The sequence below is a fragment of the Octopus bimaculoides genome, chromosome 8 (assembly GCF_046866305.1).
Source record: "Octopus bimaculoides isolate indiv1 chromosome 8, ASM4686630v1, whole genome shotgun sequence".
NCBI lineage: Eukaryota > Metazoa > Mollusca > Cephalopoda > Octopoda > Octopodidae > Octopus > Octopus bimaculoides.
The window spans coordinates 41,938,773-41,966,272 of record NC_142935.1 but is presented as its reverse complement, the minus strand read 5'-3'; the positions used below and the strand labels follow the sequence as shown (position 1 = coordinate 41,966,272).

Genomic DNA, 27,500 nt, shown 5'->3' with positions numbered 1-27,500 from the left:
TCGCACGCCAGAACAATCAGGAAAGTATTGGATAGCAACAAAGAACGGATAGAATGATACCGTAGGCTGCAGGTAGTAAGCCCGTTATGCATGCAAGACTCCACGAGCTCCAACAAAAGATGGAGTAAAGATAAATAATAATAATGATAATAATAGTTTCAAATTTTTTCATAAGGGCAGCAGTTTTGAGGGATGGGATGAGCTCCAACAAAACCTGTGATAAAAATTATAATAAGGAAACAGACGTCTCACCAGCAAAATAGTGCAGCAAGCGATACAATAAAAAGTTACTTGAAAGGATCAGTTTATGAGACAGGATTTTGCCACGAAACTCTGATTGTAACAGCGAAATTGTGGTTGGGCGTTTAAGAGAAGGCCTCTCGCTCAGCTGTAAAGATTCCGACTGACCACAGCTGTTATCTTAATACAGCATCAGCAGATAATATGTAAGGAGGAAGTGAACCAGCCAAGAAAACAGTATAGTGATGCAGTGCTACATAAATAGTGAACCTAAAAGAAAGCTCTATAGAAAATGGATGCTAACACTTTGGGCAGCGAAGGATATACTATTAAGAGAAGAGAGAGGATGACAAAATTGGAGGTGGAAGAGATCACAGAGAAATGGTAAATTCCAGGCAGTAGGAAATACAAACAACAACATAAGAGATATAGCTAAAACCAAGGAAGAACCTAAACGAGAAAATAAATAGCACTACCAGTAAGAAATGGACAACTGGCACCAGCGATTTAATTGATTTAAGTGGGGAAGATCAGAAGATTTTAGATGAGTTTCAGGAATTAAAGAGTAAAGAAGCAAGAACGAGATTGGCAGCATTAAAAGGTACCAATAAAAGAATGCTGCTAGATATTACTAGGAAAGTTGATTCTGTTTCAGCAGGATGGATACTAAAAATATAGGAGGCACTAACTTATTGATCTATGCAATAGGAGTAGTAGTTACTAGAAGACTGGATATTCTACAAGGAAATATTAGAAAAGAGCTTTTGGGGAAAAGGAGATTACAAAATAAAGTGAAGAATTTAAAAGTTCTCAGTAGGAAAGAAGCATGTAAGTAGATTTGGGACAGTCGCAGAACAGTTGAAACGGCGTATCCCAGCAATAGCAGGTAAGTTCCTCAGATATCAGAAAAGAATAGATCAGTATCAACAGAATAAATTGAATGAGACAGACTAGAGGAGGTTTTACAATTAAATAAATATGGGAGAAGAAAGTAGTGAAAATGAGATACCTAATGCAGAAGACGCTAGAAAGTTCTGGACCAATATTTGAGATAAGTCAGTCAATCATAACGGAGATGCAGTATGGTTAAGGAAAGAGAGGACAGAAGTAGGGAGTGAGACGCATCCAGATCTGCATTGATGAGTAAAGTGTTCGGAAAAATCCCAAACTGTTAGGGCCCAGGATCAGATTTAGTTCGAGGGAACTGACTAAACACATTTAGTAGTTTACATGGTAGGCTGAGGGAACAACTTCAGGAGTACCTGAATGGTGGAATAATACCAGATTCGATTACTAGAGGGAGAATAATACCCCTAATGAAAGATAAGAGGAAGGGTAATACAGCTAGTAATTATAGATCAATCACTTGCTTACCATTAGTGTGGAAGCTGTTAAGAGGAATGCTTTCAAAAAGCATTTACAAGCACTTTGACAACCAGAATTTACTGCCAGAAGAACAGAAACGTTGCAGGAAGAGAGCTAGAGGAACGTATGATCTCTTATACATAGACAAAGCAGTTCTAAATTGAGTAAACGGTAGAAAGAAAAATCTAACAAAAGCATTGATATATTATGAAAACAAAGACCTATGGTATGGTCCCACACACATGGATAAGTGAGATTTTGAATATATTCAGTATCGCAGACAACATAATAGAATTAATTAGCTTTAGCGTGAAGAAATTGAACGTAGATCCCTACCCAGGTGACACAGTCTTAGGAAAGGTTAATATCAAGAGAGGAATTTTCGAAGGAGACTCGGTATCCCCTTTAATGTTTGTCTTATGTTTGATCCACCTCAGTTTAGTATTAAAGAGGGTACAGGCAGGGGACTATTTCAGAAATAGTAAAAGAAAAATTAACCATTTGCTCTACATGGATGATCTGAATCTTTTTAGTAAGAATGAAAAAGAGATAGATTCTTTAACATATACTATTTGACGCTTCAGCGAAGATGTAGGCATGGGATTTGGCATAGATAAGTGTGAAATATTAGTTATGAGAAGAAGTCTGATAGTCAACATTGGAGGCATCAAATTACCAGATGGCCAGGCATTAAAATCAGTGAAGTTGGAGAGATTTATAAGTATCTTGGACTATTAGATCTGACAAAGTACTAACTTTAGAAATGAAAACGAAAATTGAAGAGTACATCAGAAGACTAATGAAGCTAATGAAATCAAAGCTAAATGGTCCGAATCTAATGAAGGCGATAAAGTGATTTGGGTATTAACGTTACGCAGATATTCAACAGTTTTTGTAGATTGGACAATATCTGAAAGACCAGAAATAGTTTAAAAACCAGAAACAAAACAAAGGTTATCTGACTGGCAAGAGAGGGCTTTCCATGGCAGCTACACAAAGATAGTTACAACAAATAGTTGTAGTGAGATATGGTTATGGTTGCAGAAAGGAAGGCTGAAAAGGGAGACAGAAAGTTTCTTGGTAGCAGCATAAGATCAAGCATTAAGGACTATTTCGGTTAAAGCTAAAACAAACAAAAACTAAGTAAATTCCCAATGTAGATTATGCAAATCAAAAGAGGAAAGCTTTAATCATATAGTAAGTGAATATAACATGCTGACTCAGGAAGAATACAAGAAAAGACATGACAATCTAGGGAAAGCAATCCACTGGGAGATATGTAGAAAGTTAGGATTTGACTATAGAGGGAAATGGTATGAACATAAACCTAGTAACGTACTAGGAAGTAAGAAATATAAGATGTAGGACATTAACATTCAGACTGACTTAGTAGTAGTAGTAGTAGTAGTAGTAGTAGTAGTAGTAGTAGTAGTAGTAGTAGTAGTAGCAGCAGCAGTAGTAGTATTAGTAGTAGAAGAAGAAGAAGTAGTAGTAGTAGTAGTAGTAGTAGTAGTAGTAGTAGTAGTAGTAGTAGTAGTAGTAGTAGTAGTAGTAGTAGTAGATAAAGAGAAAAGAAAGTACCAGATAATTGACTTTACAGTCCCAAATATTGAAACAAATCAATATAAGGAGTATAGAAAAATAACAAAGTCCCTGGACCGAGACATTAAATTACAGGGACTATGAAAAGTGCGGGTGAAATGTATCCCAGTAGTTATAGATGCATTAAGAAATATCCCCAACTATTTCAACAGATGGTTAGAGGAAAGAAAAAACAGTTTAGTACAGCTCCATAAAACAATGTTATTAGGGGCAGTTAGGATACTTAGTAGGGTTCTTCGCTCTAAGGTCACTAACTTGTAACCCGATGTTATGAATTTTTCTTTTGCAACAGTCTATTCTGTTGTGTGTATATGAATAATAATAATAATAATAATAATAATAATAATAATAATAATAATAATAATAATAATAATAATAATAATATTAATAATAATAATGATAAACGAACTATGTAAAATAGACAGGAAAACAAGAAAAATAATGACAGGATATAGGATGCACCACCCAAAATCTGACATAGAAAGGTTATATATACAACGCAGAGAAGGTGGCAGGGGTCTTATACAGCTAGAAAACTATTATAAAATAACCACCATAGGACTGCAAAAATACCTACTCCAGAAGCAAGGGAAACTAATACAAATAGCCACAAAACACGAGCAAAACAAAAAACTGTTTTCAGTATTTAAGGAAGCTGACAAATACAAACAAGAAATCAATCTACCTAACAAATACGAAGAAGAAGAAGAAGAAGAAACAACAAAAGCTATAAAACAAATGAAATCCAAACTAAAACTAGAACAGCAACGGACCATGATAAAACGATGGCAAGAAAAGCCCCTACATGGTAAATACTGGGCTAAACTAAATGCGAAAGAAATAGACAGAGAAAAATCCCAGCAATGGCTGAGAAGCTCAGGACTCAAAGCAGAGACTGAAGGATTTTTAATTGCTACACAAGACCAGAGCCTCCCCACCAGAAATTACCAAACACACATAATGAAAAGAAATATAACAAGTAACTGTAGAATATGTGGAGATGGACAAGAAACAATAAATCATATTATCTCTGGCTGCCCAGTCCTGGCTAAGAAGGAATATATTCACAGACACGACAGAGCTGGGACCTATATACACTGGAAGCTATGCCAACACTATGGAATAACAACAGAAAAAAGATGGTATAAACACACGCCAGAAAAGGTCACAGAAAACGAGAAAGCAACCATACTCTGGGATATTCCTATACACACAGATAGAGAAATTAAAGCAAATAGACCAGATATAGTTGTCAAAGATCATGAAGAAAAAAAATGCTTTCTAATTGATGTATCAATACCAGCAGATGACAACGTTTCTCTAAGAGAAATGGAAAAACTTTCAAAATACAAAGACCTGGAAATAGAGATAACTCGAATGTGGAATCTAAAAACAGAAACAATTCCTATCATAGTAGGTGTCTTAGGTATAATAAAAAAATATTCAGACAAATACATAACAAAAATAGCAGGACTTACAAATATATATAACATACAGAAAATTGCACTACTGGGTACTGCACACATTCTACGCAAAACACTTTCAATACAGTAAACATAAGAGCACCACAGCAAACCACAGCACATACCCAAGGCGCACAGAGCTGCGCTCGGTAGTGAAGTGAAAGCACGTTATAAAAATAAAACTACTGAATAATAATAATAATAATAATAATAATAATAATAATAATAATAATAATAATAATAATAATAATAATAATAATAATAATAATAATAAAAGTAATAATATGCACGCATATTGCGTAGAGTACTGTCTGTCTGAGGTCCTTGTGACTTGACAAATGTTACAAATCCCCGGTAGACGCAATATCTTCAACCAACAACCTCACGATATTATATACTGTGCGACGTCAATAATAATAATAATAATAATAATAATAATAATAATACGATAAATCACTGCTCCGAAACTTATCCAAAAACATCGGAAATAAAGACATCGCATGGAGCCCAAATATAGCTGACAAACGGTTGGACTATACCCGAGTAAGTAATACTCATTGAAATTTATTCCTATTTTTCCAAATATAATGATGTATTTTAACTTGATACCTCCACTACCCGAACAGCGATCGTAAACACACGTGTTACATCAAAATACAGACCATCCCCAAACCCAAACACCATATACAAAAAATAGCTGACAAAGGGTTGGACTATATCCGAGTAAGTAATACTCATTGAAATTTATCTCTATTTTTACAAATATAATGATGTATTTTAACTTGATACCTCCACTACCCGCACAGCGATCGTAAACACACGTGTTACATCAAAATCAGACCATCTTCGAACCCCAAAACACCATGTACAAAAAAATTACAAACATATTAAATAACACCGGTATTATTTCACCCAAGAATAACAACCGAGAAGTACGTACTGTAAGCTTGTTAAGAAAAAAATACGAAGATATGAACGTGCAAAACAATCTGACAACAGAAATAAACGAACCGGTACCCTACGAAAACGACGACCGTCAAAATAAAGGGCCGGACGTTGTTCCTCATGTCCCGCAAACAAAACCAAAACGGCATAAATGGACACGTGAGGAACACATTTCGATCCTACACGCCTATTTCACAGCAGTACTCTACCCAAAAAACGAAAACGCAACAACACATACATATAAAACATGGAAGAAAAATAATGTAAATATAGACCTCGATAAAACAATGAACCCTAACAAACTAGCTAACATAAGAAGATATATTCTAAAAGCAAAAAAAATATCAGAAATAGAAATAGAGCAATTGAAAGAAAAAATACATCAGGAAAATCTAGATAGTAGTCACACAGCAATGCCAAATAATAATATAAACACTGAGATAGCAAAACACAAGGACAAACGTAACATGCCCGGCAAAAACGAAGTAAACAAAAAACAACAAACCCAGACCGTAGAGATGTATAATAGTGTACAAAAAGCACCAATCCAGAACACCACAGACAAACATATGAATGAAAAGGAAGGCAAAACAAATATAAAGCCTGGAAATAACGAAGGGAAACCTAATAATTACGATACTATGAAAATGAAAATAACCGAAGAACTGAAAACCACAGATCTTAGAATGGACCACAGATTATATCTCCCAAAAATCAAAATAGACAATAAAACAACATCAATAATAAATAGCATAAACCTGGCCGTCACGGAACTAACAACCACAGAAACAACAGGCAATATCACTGAGCTAAATGACATGATATATGCGGCAGCCACTGCAGCCACAAAAGAAGCAGGATACTCACTCAAACCCATCCGAACAGGAGTTCTACCACCCAAACAGACCTTGTGGATAAATAACATCCAGAACAAAATTTAAAAAAAGAGAAAAGATTTATCGATTCTCAACGAAATTAGTAAACAATCAACACTACTAAGTAACAAGAAGAAAACAAAAATACTGTACAAATACAGCATTACAGAAAAAGACTTACCTGAGGCAAAAGAAAAACTAAAGCAAGACATCCTTGCCAAAGCACAGAGGATCCGCCGGTATGAGAAACGCCAACGTTTCTTTGAACAAAACAAACAGTTCAAATCCAACCCCAAAAAACTCTACCAAGAACTGGGTAAAAATAAAATAGACATTACTTCAGCACCAACAGCAGAAGAACTAGAGAAATTCTGGAAACAAATATGGTCGGTGAAGCAACAACCCCAAAAAAGGACCATTAAAACAACGAACTTAGCACCTGAGCAACTCTGGGCCCCTGTAACAACTGAAGAGGTCACCCAGACACTGCAAAGACTAAGCAACTGGAAAGCACCTGGACACGACAAGATCCCCAATTTCTGGTTAAAACACCTGCCAGCAATGCATAAAAAGCTGGCAGAAAACTTTAACAACATAATAGCAGATCCAGAAACAATGCCTGAATGGCTCACAAAAGGGAAAACCATCTTAATCCCCAAATCCACGGAAACGGAGAAACCACAAAACTATAGACCTATAACCTGTCTCCCTACGATCTACAAAGCCTTTACTGCAATAATATCGCAGAGAGTGAGTAAACACCTGGAAAATAACAACCTGTTTCCAGAGGAGCAGAAGGGATGCTGCAAGGGCTCATACGGCTGTAAAGATCAATTATTGATCAATAAAGCCATAACTGAAGACAGCCGCAGAAAGAAGAAAGGCCTCAGTATGGCCTGGGTGGACTACCAAAAGGCTTTCGACAGTGTTCCCCACACGTGGATTCTGGAAACACTAGCCATAAACAAGGTGGCACCAATTATCATAAAATACATAGAGCACTCAATGAACAAATGGCAGACAGTGCTACAGCTCCAAACAAAAGAGGGACTTGTGAAAACGAAAGCCATCCCCATTAGAAGGGGAATATTCCAGGGAGACACGCTCTCTCCACTCCTGTTCTGCCTGGCACTCACACCTCTAACAGAATTGCTAAATAGAACTGGATGCGGTTACAAATGCTATGGAAAAACAGTCAGCCACCTTCTATATATGGATGACCTAAAATTATATGCAAAAAACGACAAAGAGCTAGAAACACTACTACAGACAGTACACGGCTTTACCAAGGAAATAGAAATGAAATTCGGATTAGAAAAATGTGCCAAAGCAACCCTGAAAAGAGGAAAATTAGTTAAAAGTAGCAATATAACACTAGATAAAGCCAATGAAATAAGAGAACTAGACGAAAGCCAACCATATAAGTATTTAGGAGTCAATGAACTAGATAGGATACAACATACACAAATGAAAGAAAAAATAAAGAAAGAGTACTATAGACGAGTTAGATCAATACTAAAAACAGAGCTCAATGCTAAAAACAAGATAATGGGTATCAACACTTTAGCTGTCCCAGTTATAAGCTACAGCTACAACATCCTTAACTGGACACTAAACGAACTATGTAAAATAGACAGGAAAACAAGAAAAATAATGACAGGATATAGGATGCACCACCCAAAATCTGACATAGAAAGGCTATATATACAACGCACAGAAGGTGGCAGGGGTCTTATACAGCTAGAAAACTATTATAAAATAACCACCATAGGACTGCAAAAATACCTACTCCAGAAGCAAGGGAAACTAATACAAATAGCCACAAAACACGAGCAAAACAAAAAACTGTTTTCAGTATTTAAGGAAGCTGACAAATACAAACAAGAAATCAATCTACCTAACAAATACGAAGAAGAAGAAGAAGAAACAACAAAAGCTATAAAACAAATGAAATCCAAACTAAAACTAGAACAGCAACGGACCATGATAAAACGATGGCAAGAAAAGCCCCTACATGGTAAATACTGGGCTAAACTAAATGCAAAAGAAATAGACAGAGAAAAATCCCAGCGATGGCTGAGAAGCTCAGGACTCAAAGCAGAGACTGAAGGATTTTTAATTGCTGCACAAGACCAAAGCCTCCCCACCAGAAATTACCAAAAACACATAATGAAAAGAAATATAACAAGTAACTGTAGAATATGTGGAGATCGACAAGAAACAATAAATCATATTATCTCTGGCTGCCCAGTCCTGGCTAAGAAGGAATATATTCACAGACACGACAGAGCTGGGACCTATATACACTGGAAGCTATGCCAACATTATGGAATAGCAACAGAAAAAAGATGGTATAAACACACGCCAGAAAAGGTCACAGAAAACGAGAAAGCAACCATACTCTGGGATATGCCAATACACACAGATAGAGAAATTAAGGCAAATAGACCAGATATAGTTGTCAAAGATCATGAAGGAAAAAAATGCCTTCTAATTGATGTTTCAATACCAGCAGATGACAACGTTTCTCTAAAAGAAATGGAAAAACTTTCAAAATACAAAGACCTGTAAATAGAGATAACTCGAATGTGGAATCTAAAAACAGAAACAATTCCTATCATAGTAGGTGTCTTAGGTATAATAAAAAAATATTCAGACAAATACATAACAAAAACACCAGGACTTACAAATATATATAACATACAGAAAATTGCACTACTGGGTACTGCACACATTCTACGCAAAACACTTTCAATACAGTAAACATAAGAGCACCACAGCAAACCACAGCACATACCCAAGGCGCACAGAGCTGCGCTCGGTAGTGAAGTGAAAGCACGTTATAAAAATAAAACTACTGAATAATAATAATAATAATAATAATAATAATAATAATAATAATAATAATAATAATAATAATAATAATAATAATAACAACAACAACAACAACAACAATAATAATAACAACAATAATAATAATATAAAATGTACGGTCAGTTTGCAAGAGATGTGAACGCCAAGAGAGATGCGGAGGACCTGAGGTCATGGATGAAGAGGAGTGACCTGAAGACAGAGACAGAAGCTCTCACATGAAATGCTCAGGAACAAGCATTAAGGACCAATTATATGAAGTGCAGATTTGACAACACTATCGATAGCGACAAATGCAGAATTTGTGGTGAGAGGGGTGAAACGATATAGTACATCGTTAACGAATGCCCGAAATTGACACAATGCGAATACAAACGACGCCAAGACAATGTGGTAAGAATGATCTATTGGGAGGCCTGTTGAAATCACGGCCTACACAGAGCAAAGACGTGGTATGAACAAACCCCAGAAGGAGTCACCGAAAATAAGAAGTGCAAAATTCTGTGGGATGTAGTGGTTCAGGGCGATCAGCTGACCAGACAAAGGAAACCGGACATTCTTGTGGTGAATAAAAAAGAAAGAACATGTATAATAATCGACATAGCATGCCCTGGTGACAACGGGATCAATGTGAAAGAAGAAGAAAAAAATAAAGAACTTCTTCAATTTGAAGTGAGTAATACGAAGGTTTGTGGTCAATGAAGAGAGAGAACATGATGCCGGAAGTGGTACGATATACGGAAATAGCATGAACATAGGCCAGAAGGAGTCACTAAGTAGAAGGAATATAAGATAGTGTGTGATTTTGCTATACCAGGAGGCGCACGCATAAGTGACACAGAACTAGAAATGATTGAAAATTAAAGACTACGAAAAGACGAAAATTTGCAAGAACGTGGTCTATGAGGAGAATGTCTGTCATTTCAGGAGCTGTAGGGTCACTAGCATCACTAAAAACCTAGTTCAAGAAATATGTTAAAGAAATCAGAATTGACATCAGAGCAGAGCAAGCCTCCAAAACTGCTCTGCTGCGGACAGCTAAGAGTTTGCGATTGGTACTTGGATTTTGAATGTCTCCCACGATAATAAACAACCAAATATCAAAGCTTATAATGTGCAGAAAGAGACCCTGTGAGACCTCTGACTGCAAACTGTTGTCTGCTCTCACAGAATTTACCAGAACAACAAGACCGAACGTTCTAAGAAGTAAAATAATAATAGTCATAATAATAATAAGAATATGTGTACCTCTGATCACGAGCAGAAGAGCCGTGGAGATTCATAGCTATATGTTGAACAGAATTCTTTGGAGTTTGAATAAATCACTTCTGCATGCGGTGCTCTCTCACTCAATAATAATAATAATTTCATTTATTTGTTACAAGGTCGAAGGCTGAGGATGATGATAAAAAGACAAACATAAAATGTGGAGGTTCGCATATAATGCAATGAAAAAAAAAGTAAGTATACGCAGTATATATTGAAAAAGAAGGGACATATACATAGCATACAGAGGTTAAAATAAAGAGCTTCTGATCAATGCCTTGTTGGAAGAATTATACAACCATCTGAAAAGTATCAATCTACTTCCAGAAATAGAGAAAGGATAAAGGAAATAATGTAGGGATTCAAAAGATCACTTATTAGATGATAAAATGATAATTAGAAATTGTAGACGCAGATTGACGAGAGTGGATGAAATATGGCTAGATTAAAAAAAGACATATGACATAGTATCACACAGTAGAATAAGTACAACAATGAGCATGTTTGGAATAGCAAAAAAATATGGCAAAATGCTTAACGAAAGTATGAAACATGGGAATACTGAATTAATTGGGGGAAAACAAAGTCTCGGAGATGTGAATGTCAGACGTTCAAGGTGAGAGCTTATTTCAAGGTGAGAACTTATTTCAAAGTGAGAGCTTATTTCAAGGTGAGAGCTTATTTCCATTACTGTTCGTACTGGCCCTGACGCCGTTCACTATGATACTACGAAAAGTTAAAATACCTTACGATTTTGGAAAAGGAAATGGTCAGATAAATCATATCCTTTCCATGCAAAAAAATGAGAAAATGCTTGAAAGTGTTGTAAATACTATCCACATTTTCTCAAATGACGTAAGTATGGAATTTGGGATAGAAAAGTGCGGTATTTTGAAAACAAAACTAGGAAGATTTGAAAGAAATCATGTAACTGAAATGTCAAATGAGCAAACCATTATTACTCTCAAGTAGAATAAAACCTTTGCAAATTGGGTTGTTAGGACATTTTCCAGCTGTAACTATAGTGGTAAAAATTCTTTATTTGAACAATGCTTTAGCAAGCTGTTTTAGTAAACGAACTTATGATAAAATTAAGTCGATACAACACATTTGCCTGCTTCGCGAATAACACTAAAGAAACTCATTGTTGCTGAGTCAAATGTTGTCAATTGTTTGCTCCTCATATACGATTTTTGTAATCTGTTTGGAATCTAGATAATTTATCTTGGTAGGCATTATTTTCTGGTTAATGAATGTCTCTTAGCTAGTTCCCTGATGTACCCCTCGTTTGAGATTTGCTGTTGCTTTTGATACAGGGCCTAGCAGTCCACGTTCTGAAAGACATTGTAATATACTGTACAATATTTTCAAAAAGGATTAGTGCTTGTTTGTGCGTAATAGGTATAACACTTTGTTCAATTTCATTTAGTTCTGCTTGATACAGTATGTATTACGTCATGTTGTCCTGGTATTTATGCCAAAGTTGATGAGCTGTTGATGATGACCAGGAATACTATGAGGCTGCAGCCTCTATCGAGTTATAGTTCAAGCCTGGTCTATGTTATTGTTTAAAGGACAACTATTCTGAAAAGGTGTATTCTAGCTTAAATTATCATAAAATAAATTGTTTTGTGGATATACATCAATGTTGGACTATGGCTAGCGTGCAAAAGCTGTCTTCTATATACATAGCTTGTTAAAATTCTTGTTATAAAACTTATATTTTTAAAATGTTATTATGAAGTTTCATCTGTCATGGTAGACAAAAAATAATTCAGTCTTCCAGTGATTTACATTTACATTAGTATATATTGCTATCAAATCACTTTTACTTAAACTTCTCTAACAGTATCTAGTACGGGGTAACAAATATATTTCAAACAAAATATGTCCACATTAACGGAAATTTAACGCGGTGAGCTTGCACAATCGCTTGCACATCGAGCAAGATGCTTCGCAGCATTCCGTGTGTCTTGACACTCTGAGTTCAAATTCCGCCAGGACTAACTTTGCCTTTCATCTTTTATATTAATAAATACTAGTTCAGCGTTAGTGTCGGTGTAATCGACTTCATCGAATTTGAAACCAATATTTATTGGAAATCTGTCTTTAGTAAAATACCTCATTTAGAAAATCCTATCCCCAAAACCTTAATACGCAGTTTATGTCGTTGACGATTGAAAATAATCTATTGTTTCAGGTTTACGTTTGTTTATATTTCTAAAATATTCAGGTACTATGATGATATTTCATAATTAAATATTACCGAAATGTCCGAATTATAGTGCATGAAATATAAACATTTTTAAAAATATATTTTCAACTTTAAATTAGAATCAATGAACGCTTCGTCATTTCAATTTCTTTTGGCATTTGCAAACGCACACTACTTTTAGAAGATATATGACTTTGAAATGTGAACTTTTAATAGCGACAGCGTTTCAGACGCACTCATGATATATGCATAAATGTTTGTGTGTGTGTGTGTGTGTGTGTGTTTTCGCGCATATGCATGTGTGTGTGTTTCGCGCAAATGCGTTCGCATGTATCCGTGCGTATGTGTGTGTATATGTAGATGATATATCTTGAAGTGAATTCCATTATTCATTAAGCTAAAATCCCTTGGATAGAATAAGGTAACAAGCTGTCTACGAGACTTGAACTAAGCATCTTATGTAACCATGAACGCGGTACTACTAATTACATTAAAGCCACCCATACATGTCTTCTATGAATCTAGATGTTCTTATTCACACAGTCGGGATACAGGAAATGTTTTATCTACGTATCGCAGACAACCTTCGCGTGTAACTTTTTGTAGAATAAGAAGAACAAACACTTACTCAGCGACATCCATATCGAACATGGGTGGCTGCAACATGGCTGCTGGTATAGCTAAAAGAAAAACCAAAAAAGTCATGTACTATTTGAATGTGTGTATGTAAGTGTGTGTTAAACATATAAAGAAAAGTTTGACAAATCGACTCTGGCTTCAAATTATCGCCTTGGTTGCATTAGTTAGACAGACAGACAAACAGACCGACAGACAGACAGACAGACAGACCGACAGACAGATAGATAGATAGATAGATAGATAGATAGATAGATAGATAGATACATAGATAGATAGATAGATAGATAGATAGATATATAGATAGATAGATAGATAGATAGATAGATAGATAGAGACAGAGTATGGCAACATGAGGATAACTTACATATAGTTGTATATTTGATGCAGCATAACAAAAAAGTTCAGCGACTTAGCGTTGGGAATATTACTAATTTAAATGATAAAGTCTGTCAAAAAGCAAAATATATTATTTCGTAGTTTTTAGGGGTCTGCGGGGTTTTCGTAGCTTTTCTGCTTGATGAATCCGTCGTAAGTGCAGCAATCAATATACTACGAGGTCAACAGAAATTAAAGACGGCGCTTTTTGCGTGACTTCGTGATATGTTATAGGAGACTTATCAATATATTTCCTATTGTTCTTATTGTTAGACGCGTTTGAAATAGTTAAACAGCTAAATCGAGAAAAGTATTCATGGCGGTAAGTAATGCATTAAAACAACTAGCAAGTTGGCGAATGGTCGTAACCGAAACGGAAAATTCCAACTCCTCATCACAAGCCAATATTCTGTTATTCTTTTACTTGTTTCAATCATTTGACTGCGGTCATGCTGGAAGCACCACCCTTAGTCAAACAAATCGACCCGAAGATTTTATTATTTGTAAGGTTACTACTTATTCTTTCGGTGACTTTTGCCGATCTGTTAACTTACGGTGGCGTAGACACACCAATATCGGTTGTCAAGCGATGGCGGTGGTACAGGCACAGACATACAAATACATATATATATATATATGTGTGTGTGTGTGTGTGTGTGTGTATGACGGGCTTCTTGAAGTTTCCGTCCACCAAATCCACTCACAAGGCTTTGGTCGATCCGAGGCTATAATAGGAAACATTTGCTCAAGGTGCCATTCAGTGGGATCGAACCCAGAACCATGTCGTTGGGATGCAAGCTGCTTACAACACAGCCATCCCTGCGCGTATAAAGCCACACTTGCGCCTATACCCTACTTTTAAATTATATACAAGCTCTGCTCACTGATGCAATTCAACCAGGCACTGCAAACACATGGCTGACTTAAAATGTTGCCGTTGGGTGCGAGAAACAATAATACGTTGTATAGTTCAGTTATTGCTATTTCTGTCAGTGAAGTCGGGAACGCATTATTTCCTGACCCTGCTCAATCAGGTAAACCATCACTTAACGGAGTTAACATCAGAAAAGTTTCAGGCTTGAATATCCCTTTTATTCTTCGGACATATTGGGACATCGAATATATGATTAAATGGTAATTTTACTTTTCTAACGTCGTAGAATATAATGTAAGGAAGATGAGACTGCTAAGCTCAGCAATCAGAAGACCAAACAGAGATTCGTTTGATGGTACATTTTTTGTTCTGATTTTAGGACATTGCATTAGAGCCCTAAAAGTAATATTATTGCAGTTACTGAATATAAGCTGTCAAAATGTTTTACAGAGCTTTGTAAATCTGGTATTCATGCGCTCTACTTATACGATTGTGTGTGTGTGTGTGTGTGTGTGTGTGTGTGTGTGTGTGTGTGTGTATGAGTGGCTGTGTGCGCGGATGTGTATCCAGCTTAATGTGGATGCATACCGATCGCTGGCAGTAAGATGTGGTTGGTAAGCGGTGACCGGACGCCTGAAACTGAGGAAAATGACGTCAAACAAGAGGGTATGCCGCCGCCCAGTACAAGCCATAGAAGTTGGCGTAAGTAGGTTTGTCATTGCCACCTGTTACATCTACTACATCACTACAGAATAAAATATCGCAAAATAGCAGCGAGGATGAAGTACCTATCACCGATAGCTACGAAAAGCTTGATAATATGGGCAAAATGAAAAGATGAGTGGAATGCTTCAAATGGATGGTATACTGGAGCTGCTTAACAAAAAAAAAGTATGGAGAAAAACAGATATAAATAAACAAATATTCATTTGAACTTTTACTTCTTTCAGTCATGTCAATGAGGCCATGCTGGTGCATCGCCTTTAGTCGAACAAATCGACGCCAGGATTTATTCTTCGTTAGCCTACTACTTATTCTATCGGACTCTTTTGTCGAATTGCTAAATTATGACGACGTAAACACACCAGAGCCTGTTGTCGAGCGCTGGTGGGTGTAACACAGACAGACACACACGCACAAATACACACGCATACACACACACTTACACACACACAGATATGTGTATATATATATGCAGTGAAGCTTCACAATAGCGTCGTTATTGTATCGATTACTATTTTCCAGTAAATATTGGTGCCTTGTTGTACCACTCATTTGAATTTATATATATATATATATATATATATATATATATTATATATATATATATATATATATATATATACATACATACATACATACATACGACGGGTCTCTTTCAGTTTCCGTCTACCAAATCTACTCACAAGGCTTCGATTAGCCCGAGGCTATAGTAGAAGACACTTGCTAAAGGTGCCACGCAGTGGGACTGAACTCAGAACCATATGCTTGGGAAGCTAGCTTCTTACTACACAACCATGCCTGCAAGTCTTTTTAGTGGTCTTTACAGTCGAGCAGTATATACAGCAACTTAGAGAAATATGATCACCCAAATGCACCAGGTTTAAGCCCCATCTAAAGTTACGATTTCGAAAACAACAAAAACAGGAGTCATGACCAAAGAATGCCAGCTCCCTTTGAATAGCTGGAAATAATGCGAAGAATCTTTTCTTTTACAGGATTTTCCCCATGGCAAGTACGTACGTACATTCATATATTCAAACAAACAGTCACACGTAGTGCCTCGACTACCACTGAACAAGCATTGTTTTCTCAATGATAGAAATCAGTCCTTTTCTATATAAGGTGGGATATAATGTTACGTTTATGAATTTGTTTTGCAAGATTCCTGATGTGAAATTGTCTATAGAAATAGATATTGTTATATTCTAGGATGGTCATCTTTTTCTTGCCAAATAAACACGTGCACTATATATTCGTTCTTCACGCGTTTATTATTGTCATTATTTTAAGTTTTGTCCATTATCTGAAAATCTTTCGTCACACACCTGTGATCTCTTCAGCGACTATTCCACCCCACGTGTCTCTTTCTGCTGTGTTTAGTCAATTTTAGAATGGATATAATGGAAAGGATATAATGGACATAATATAATAACAATAATAAATACATGAAGAATGAAGATATAGTGCATGTTTTCATTTGGCAAGAAAGCAAAATGTTCATCCCGGAATATAACTATGTGGGTTGTAATGGTTTCCAGCATATCGTAAATTCTGGAAAAGTAGTAGATAAATGTGAAAAGAAGGATGTAATTCTATATTTATCTGGATATTTGTGTACGTCCAGGGAGTGTGTATGTGTGTATTTATAGAACGCACATTACAATGTAAACCAGAACTTATATTTATCGAAAGATTACAATTAAGAATGCTATTGATAATGTTTTAATAACATGTGAATTAATCAGTAGATATAGTGATTGATAGATAGATAAATAGATAGAGAGAGAGAGAGAGAGAGAGAGAGAGAGAGAGAGAGAAAGGGAGTTGAACAGAGAAAGGGAGTTGAAGAGAGAGACAGAGACGAAATAGACCGCTTCCAAAACAGTGCATATTTGAGCAAGTGGTAATCGTTACGTGTTGTTGGATCAGAAACTCTCCCTCACACACAGTCTCTTACTCCTCCACACATAATTACATAAAGCTGAAAATTGTATAAAGTTTTATACATACACACTGTGTTAAACATTGAATTGTATACAGCGTTCACATCAAATGTGTTGATAATAGCCCTGTATGATATAAAACGAATAAAGTTGGTTATATTACTGCTCTTTTTATCACGGTATATGGAATTCTTAAACTAAATCTATCAATGAAGAATATCAAGTGAGAGGGATTTAGATTTCGTGCAAATTAAATTGTTCCAAATATTTGAATCGCATTAAGGGCGGTGAGCTGGCAGAATTATTAGCACGCTGGGCGAAATGCTTAGCGATATTTTGTCTGCCGTTACATTCTGAGTTCAAAATACGTCGAGGTCGACTTTGCCTTTCATCCTTTCGGGGTCGATTAAATAAGTACCAGTTACGCACTGGGGTCGATGTAATCGACTTAATCCCTTTGTCTGTCCTTGTTTGTTCCCTGTATGTTTAGCCACCTGTGGGCAATAAATAAATAAATATTTGAATCGCTTATATGCTATCGCGGTAGCTGTGTGAAACTTGAAGTAAACCTCTTAAAATGAATTTGAATTCGGAGCGTAAAGTACTTTATACGTATACGTATCACAAGAGAGTTTTGTGGTGTTACCAGACAAGCTCTCTTGCAATTCACTGACCTTCACTTTACGTTTACTTCATAATATACGCAAAAGCCCATAATGGTGTAGATTTGAATAGTCGATTAGATTGGACCACTGGTACTTATGTGATCTTCTTGCATGAAAGCAATGTGGACTTCAGCAACAAAACTTTATATTCAGAGCATAAAGAGATTATTGTGGGGATCTATTAACGGGGATAAGAAAGAATATAGGCACGCAATGTTTTTAATGTGCATAGTAAAATTTTAGTTGACTATATTCACTCTGTTCAATATTTCACTTCCCCAAATTTGAATTTAAGTTTGTAATATGTTAAAAACTTCACATAAACTATGTAACTTTTAAAGTAGGACTCTCCTCCTGAAACGAAGTATATTCAAGTTATGTGCTTTGTCAAACTGAACTCTGTTTTGCATTGAAGGACGGTTTACAGACATGGGCAGTTTATGACGTTGTAACCAACTTGAATTTTATAGGGAATCGAAAAACATGATTGAGTAAGTTATCCCTCGCCCCGCAAAAAGAAATATTTAAATGTCTAGATTTTAAAAAAGAAATTTTGCTTCGAAGTTGTGGTAACATAACAACGCTATTTCGGAAGGCTATAGACAGCCCGTCCATTAAATTTCTTCCTAACACGACCAAACTAAGGTTTCAGGCTAGGTCATTATTTTTACTATTTTCTATTAATAGTAGTTACAGTTGACTGAAATGATACAACTTTGGAAAATTTTTCATCATCAATAATCTGTCTTCGTAGAAATATGGGCACAGACATGACCGTGTGATTAAAACAGTTGCCTCGAATCTACGTGATTTACTTCGTAATATCACTGTGTGGCATTTAAAGAGAATGTCTTCTTCCATAACCTTGGTTTTTCCAATGCTTTGTATGTGTTAAATATCACTGACGGAAATTGTAGAAAATCCCTTAAGTGGTAGATTTAACAGTCGTTAGGTTAATGAACTCTACTTAGCCATTTGGGGATTTTACGGAATCATCACTTTGGCAAGTATTAGAGTTAGACTCCCTCGTTAATCCAGTCAGATATGGAGGCTCAAACACAAAACCATGAGCGCTGCCGATACTCTTTTTATTCAGTATTAATGAATCTATAAACCACCAAGTTGCTACTTGTAAATATGTAGCATACAAGGATTATCGCTGTAAAATGGCAAGAGAAGATTTTTAATTCTTCTATCTATACAGCTTGTAGACAGATAACTCGTCAATATTTGTGCAGGTCCCTCCATTACACAAAAGATTTATATCTTTTGTTTAATATGATCCATTGTGTTTTTGCCTTCCTATTATCTTTCGGGTTTTCTTGTATGGTGCGAACTCATGATAAGAAACATATTTAAACAGGAGCAAAATCAACTAAGCTGATACACTTAAATTGGTGAACTACCAACATCACCAGTACTAAAATTAATAATATCTATGTCTCATAGTAATTTACAAAACTGTTTGCTTGGATTTATCTGAGCAATAGCTTCCAAACGCGTTCCTTAGTTCACTCGTCAGAAATGGAAAAGCCATTTAAAATACGATGACAATTTATGTCACATTAAAATATTTTCTTGAGAAATCAAACAGAAAATTCGATGTTCATCAGCTTAAAGCCTTAATATATTTACTTATGGTCAATTTTGAACAGTAATAAGGTAGCCAGCTGGCAGAATCTTTAGCTCGTCCTTGCGTCATGAGTTCAAATTTCGCCGGCGTTGATATTGCCTTTCATCTCTTTCGGGTATAGATAACATAAGTACCAGTTGAACACTAGGGTCGATGTAATCGACTTAGCCACTTTTCCAAACCTGTTGGCTTTGTGTCAAACTTTGAAACCAAATAATGGACAGCATTATTGACAATCTAGTAAAGGAAGATAAGTTACTTTTAATTGAAATGAGAATTTCAAGAAACTATTCGTATTTCCTTATAGTTATATGAATATAATTTAATAATCTTTTTTTTTACAGTACTTCTCTAATTTTATATTTCTATTACTGGCACGAGATATAATGACTGAAACAGCTGTCGATTCTGAGACTATCGAGAAAGCCGCTGTAATCAACATCATCATCATCATCACCATACTCCTTGTAATTATCGTTATTGTCATCATTATTTTGCCAAAGCTACCTTATTACTATATTGAGGACGTTCATAGTGGATTTGTGCTCAGAACCGTGAAACAAGTAAATATTTGGGTAAATAGTGATAAAGTAAAAACTTACGAATCTTCTAAATCCGTTTCACTAAATAACTTCATTTTACTCCTCAAAAAGGCTCTTTTGTATTCGAAGTTGTTATCATACAAGTTGTCGTTCACAAGTACCTAGATACATTAATAAATAACATAAATACAATCATTTGTTAGAATTAGTGAAATGAAAGTAAGTAACGAAATTTTTCCAAGAAACCGCATAGAATTGAATATATTGTTTGAAACTTGCAACAGCTTCATTTTATTGCCTCATGGATTTTTCGATGACAGAATTTCAAGGCGTAGGCCATATTTAAAATAGTGAGGCTTCACAGAAAATACGTAATTGTAAGCTAAAAGTAAAATAAATTAATATTTTAATGGGCAAATAAATGGCTAAAATTATCTCAAGAGTTTGGAACAAGAAACTGGGATATACTTCACAGCATGTCGATGGATTGGGTATTCATATGTAAGTGTACATGCTGGTATAATTGTGTGAACGTCGCTAACTCTTCGTTTCATTAATTATGAGACGAATTCAAGTAAAATTAGTATTTATCGAATATGCATATAGATGTACAGATTTATATATAAAATATTCAACCCATAACTGTTAAAAATATATTCTATTTTACATCTGGTTTATCGGAAACAACAAAAAACTTGGTAAGACCTAATTTAAACACGGCAAAAACAAAAGAAGTAATAAATGGACGATCAAATATATACGTATATACTGTATACACATACTCGCGAGCGCACACACACACACACACACACACACACACACACACACACACACACAAACATACACAAACACACACACGCACACACACAGACATACACAAACACACACACACATATGTTCAGGAGGCAGTGAAAAATTATCGTCTAAATTATGCAAAAATGAAAATAACACTGACTTCTCATGTTATTAGATATGTTTACTAAAATCACATAAAAATATTCTGAAATACTAAAGTTAATTCAATAAAATGTCAATAAAATTTGACAACACTATCGATATTCGGGTGCCTACGCATAAGTACCATATTCAACCTTGAATATATATATATATATATATATATATATATATATATATATATATATATATATACGAAGGGTGTTAATTAAAGATTTCCCTTGACTCACTTTCGATTATTGCAGGAAACGGAACTTGTAAAGGCATAATCATAGATGTCTCTACATGTCACATTGTAACTGGCAGCTTTCCACTAATATTCATTTGTCTTTTACGGCTGCTGAAGTGGACTAAGGTGTTATAATGGAGGCAGTTGAATGCAGATGAGTGATCAGGTTCTTATGCATAAAAGGTCGTACACCAAAAGAGACTTTTGATAAGATGAAAGAAGTCAACGTTGACGATGCACCATCATACGTCGTAGTCAAACACTAGCATCGCCAGTTCAAATGTGGTGAGACATCGGTGGAAACTGCTCCTATTCCTGGATGGCCACATGCCGCCATTGATGACGACACAGTCCATAAAGTGGAAGCCACTATTTTGGAGTGTCGCCGCATAACTATTCGGCAAATAGCCCAGGAAGTGAAGATAAATATAGGGTCCGTCGAAAAAAATCACTCACGGCCAATTGCACATGCGGAATTCGTCTGCATAATGGATTTTCCGGATGATCACCCCTTTTCCGAAGCAGGAACGTTTCAATTGCTCCCAGGCACTTTTGGCATTGTGTCAAGAAAAGGAGGGAAGACTATTCGGAACACTTATCACAGGGGATAAAACATGGGTCCATCACTATGATCTTGAGACTAAAGTCCATTCGAAGCAATGGAAGATAACTCACCATTTGCAATGGTTTCTCATTTCCAACCTTCAGCAGGCAAGGTGATGCTCACAGTCTTTTGGGTCTAGCGTCGAGTAGTGATGATGGATTTTCCGGCAAAGGGTACTACAATTAACGGCGCATATTATGCTTCTCTGCTGCATAAATTACGGGTCGCCATCAAAGCAGAGGCGTGGCATGCAGACCAAAGTTGTGCACCTCCTCTGAGACGGTGCACCAGTTAACAAAGTGCATGTTGCCCAGGTGAAAGCACATTCAAGCGACTATGAAATCACGCCACATCACCCTTACTCTCCCGACCTCGCACCATCTGACTTCTATATCATTCCAGCAATGAAATCATTTTTGAAGGTGAAGCACTTTTCATATGATGATGAACTTAATTCTGTGGTAAAGTCTTGGCTTTAGATGCAGCCTATTGCCTTCTGCCTTCTGCAGATGCATAAAGCGATGGGAGAAGTGTTGCACCATTGGTGATGGGTGTACGGAGAATGACTAATAATTGTGGCAAGTTTCGTTTATCCCAGTCCTTGCAGAAGTGGGTCAGGGAAAATCTTTAATGAATACCCCTCGTGTGTATGTATGTATATATATATATATATATATATATATGTATATATATATATATATATATATATATATATATATATATATATATATATATATATATATATATATATATATATATATATATATATATATATATATATATATATTTTTTCTCCGTGTTTCTCTCCTTGTTTTCTCCGTATTCTTTCTGTTGAAGAGCGTAGCTCGAAACGTTAAAGACTTTCCGTATTCCCGAGCGTCATACTAATACATCCTTTTGTTGTTTACACCACCTGTCCTCGTCTGTTGTTGTTTTTTCGTACATTCTCCCATATATATATATATATATATATATATATATATATATATATATATATATATATATATATATATATATATATAGATGGAGCCATAAGTCAGAAAACCTTTCCCAATATTCTACGGCAAGATATCAAAAGAATATTGAGAAAGCGTTGAGGTAATAAGGGTATTTTGTGTTAAAAGTGTGTGCATGTGTAACTATGTAAAGCAATAAATACGTTCATAAACGATCTGTTTGTGTACCGAAACTAACAAATTTATATGTGTATGTGTGAGTGTGTGGTATGCATTATTAATATGTATATGCATGTATGTATATCTATCTATCTTTCTTTCTGTCTCTCTTCGTCTCTCTATCTTTATATATATATGCATGTGTGTATGTGTGTGTATATATATATATATATATATGGAGAGAGAGAGAAATGGATAGATAGACAGACAGATACAAAGACATATTCATACATGCACACATATACTCACACACACACTCACATACATACATATATAATTTTGTTAGTTTAGGAACATAAATAGATCGTTCATAAACGTGTTTATTGCTTTACATAGTCACACATGAACACACTGTTGACTAAAAATCTTACTATAGATCAACGCTTTGACGTCGTTCTTTTCGAATCTTACCGTAGAATATTGGGAAGGATTTTCTGACTTGTGGCTTCTAAGCAATATATTTCTCTTCTGTCGTCTTCAAGTACGCATAATTTAAGTTTTTCGCATGTATTACGAGATTATTCTGGTTACGAGGTTTTAATCAGGTTATGGTGTGAAACATTTGCTTTCCTAACTTCAATGTATATATATGTATATGTCTCTCTCTCTCTCTCTCTCTCTCTCTCTCTCTCTCTCTCTGTATATATATATATATATATATATATATATATATATATATATATATATATATATATATATATATATATACAATGAAGTTAAGGAAACAAATGTTTTATATATATATATATATATATATATATATATATATATATATATAGAGAGAGAGAGAGAGAGAGAGAGAGAGAAAATGAAATTAAGAGAGTATATATATATATATATATATATATATGTATTGCTGAAAAAACTCGCAGGTGCGTAAATAAAGCAGATCCCGGTTTAAAATTGCAGCCGACTAGATGACAAAAAATACTATTAAAAAATGCAACATGATATTACCTAGAGAATACTATATACTCTGGGTTTTATTGTATATCCGTATCTATAAAAGGCAAGATGTGTGTGTGTGTGTGTGTGTGTGTGTGTGTGTGTGTGTGTGTGTGTGTGTGTGTGTGTGTGTGTGTGTATGGGAATGTAATTTATGTACGTCCACAAATTAGCACGCATGTCGCTCCAGATTTTCGGAGGACATTCGTCATCACCCTATCTGCATTTTCGTCAACTTTTTCTCTCAGAGGCACCCACGTATAGCTGTGAAAATCGATTTTCAAGCATAACGTTTAGCAATTTTCAAGTCGGAGAAAAAGCTAGCATTGTTTACAAACAGGAGTTAAGTCCCCTTCTAACAACGCGCACGTTTTTAAAACTTTTGTTGTTGTTCTTTCCATCGAGGAAAAAAGTGTTTTGTTGATATACGGGCAACACACACACACACATACGAACATGTATGCGTACAAAAAATATGTGTGCAATTGGTGTACGTACGTGCGTGTGTGTGTGTGTGTGTTGCTCATATATATATATATATATATATATATATATATATATATATATATATATATAGGGTGATAAAGTGAATATTAATTCAATTTAAAACCAAGTGGCCTAGCATATAAAAAAATCTGAAAATTCAGAAAAAATTGTATTACACATTTATAAGGGATGACCATTAGGTGGACATCCAATATGCTAGAAAGAGGTCATCAACGACCCAACCACAAAGAAAAATAATGTTCTCCAGAAAAATTTCGCAAAACGCCAGAACAGGACAAAATGAGAAATATACAGAATAAAGAATTATCTATGGACTGCCGCAGTTTCGAACATTAACGTTTTACTTACGTAACATACATGTTCTCATATATATATATATATATATATATATATATATATATATATATATATATATGTATATATATATATATATATATATATATATGTATATATATATATATATATATATATATATATATATATATATATATATATATATATATATATATATATATATATATATATAAATATATATATATATATATATAAATATATATATATATATATATATATATATATATATATATATATATAAATATATATATATATATATATATATATATATATATATATATATATATTTATATATAAATATATATACATATATATATATATATTTATATATAAATATATATACATATATATATATATATTTATATATAAATATATATATATATATATATAGACATATATTTATATATAAATATATATATATATATATATATTTATATATAAATATATATATATATATATATATATATAAATATTTATATATAAATATATATATATATATATATATATATTTATATATAAATATATATATATATATATATTTATATTTAAATATATATATATATATATATATTTCAAGCCCAAACACGTCACACAGAGAAAAAGAAAAAGAAACAGATCTGTAGATTCTACCTAAATGGTACCTGCTGGCACGGGGAAAAGGGACAAGGCTGCAAATTTGCCCATCCCAGACACCACCAGCTAAACAAGGTAGATAACCACTTACAACAAAATAAGCGGGAGCGCAGAAAAGGGAGACCAGAAAGCTTAAATCTACGTACACATGGTCCACCAAATACCAACAGGACTCACAAAGAGAGAAGTCCGTATATTCCTTCTGCTCCCCAAAAAAGGCTATATGCAGAGGCTGTACGAACTGCAGTAGCTGAGCAGCAAGCTTTTTTAAGCTTGGCCCAGAAAATGGTACAACAGTTAACGTGGATGCAGAGGGTACAGAGTCAACGCCACACGAACCATTGTCCAAGACCACCACAGATGATGGATCAGGGATGGCCACCACTAACACCAGGAACCCCTGCACAGATATCACACCCATATTCCTACTGAATATCCGGGGCCTATTACGAACAGGCGGCAAAGACAAGTTCCTATACTTGAAAGACCTAGTAACATGCAATCAAGCAATATGCATGGTGCTTACCGAAACGCATCTAACACCTAATATAGCAGATGCGGAGATAAATATACCAGAGTATGCCGTACTCCGAACAGACAGAAGGGATAGAAGTCATGGGGGAGTTGCAATGTACATCCGAGAAGATGTCACACCCCTACTACTACTATCACACTCAAACTCTGTATGTGATACTTTAATAGTACACATAAAACAAATTGATGTAGTTGTATGCTCAACATACCGTCCACCAAATACCGCAAAGCAGGAAGGTAAATTTGAGGACAGCCTCAGACGCATAGAAGAGGTCCTGACAAATCTGGACCAACACATCAATATACTTTTCCTAGGCGACTTTAACCTCCCAAATGTTAAATGGCCTGAAGGTCACATCCTCTCTGGGATGTCACTGCATGAACAAAGCCAGGCAAAATCATTGCTAGAACTATCCAACATGCTGTTCATGGAACAAGTGATACTCCAACCAACCAGGGGAAGCAATATTTTAGATCTCTGCTTCACAAACAATGCGAGCCTAATCCATAATGTGAAAATAACGCCCACGTCTCTCTCAGATCATAACATTATAGAATTAACTATGTATGGTCCTAGACAACCCACTGACACCCACCCCACCAGGAGGACTCAAGCAATATCCAACCTGAATTTCCACGGGGCGGACTGGAAGTCAATTCGCAGAGAGATTCGAAATCAAAACTGGCATGACAGCCTTTCTATACAAGACAATGACCTCAAACTAAGTCATTTTATGTCAACCATACAAGACATATGCACCAAATACGTGCCATATAGAAAGACCAGCAAACATGCCAATAGAATTCCTAGAGACAGGAAAATCCTTATGAGACACAGAACAAAGGTCTCAAACCAGTTAAATAGAGAACTGGAGGATAGGAAAAGGGCTAAATTAAAACTAACACTGTTAGAAATAGAAAACAAAATTAAACTCTCCCATGAAAAGGAGAGAGCAGAGAAGGAAAAGAGAGCAGTAGAAAGCATAAAAACAAACCCCAAGGCTTTCTATAGATTTGCAAAGGAGACTGCTACGGTGCAGTATAAGATAGGACCCCTGTTCCTGCCTAATGGCTCACTGACTGCAGATCCCACATGGATAAGTGAAGTGCTCAGTACACAATTCAAGAGTGTCTTCACCTCTCCTATGAGTCACATGCAGATAAAGAACCCAGCTGATTTCTTTGACAATAGCACTCAGCAGAAGGGGACTGCATCCATTACCTACATCGACATTGAAGAGGAAGATGTGATAGCTGCCATAAATGAAATGAGCTTAAATTCGGCAACTGGCCCCGATGGTTTCCCAGCTGTCCTCTTAAAGTCGTGTA

At 35.3% G+C, this 27,500-nt stretch overlaps 1 protein-coding gene across 4 annotated transcripts in view; it reads right to left on the bottom strand.

Moving 5' to 3' along the window:
- The window catches only part of LOC106876206 (neprilysin), a 162,848-nt gene that overhangs the window by 33,462 nt on the left and 101,886 nt on the right, over positions 1-27,500 (bottom strand). For all 4 annotated transcript variants that reach the window (XM_052970054.2, XM_052970055.2, XM_052970053.2 and 1 more), the window contains exons 14-16: positions 20,297-20,397; positions 17,464-17,522; positions 13,471-13,522 (exon numbers count right to left, since the gene is read on the bottom strand). In XM_052970054.2, the coding sequence (XP_052826014.1) occupies positions 13,471-13,522; positions 17,464-17,522; positions 20,297-20,397 (212 nt within the window). The remainder of the gene's footprint in view (positions 1-13,470; positions 13,523-17,463; positions 17,523-20,296; positions 20,398-27,500) is intronic.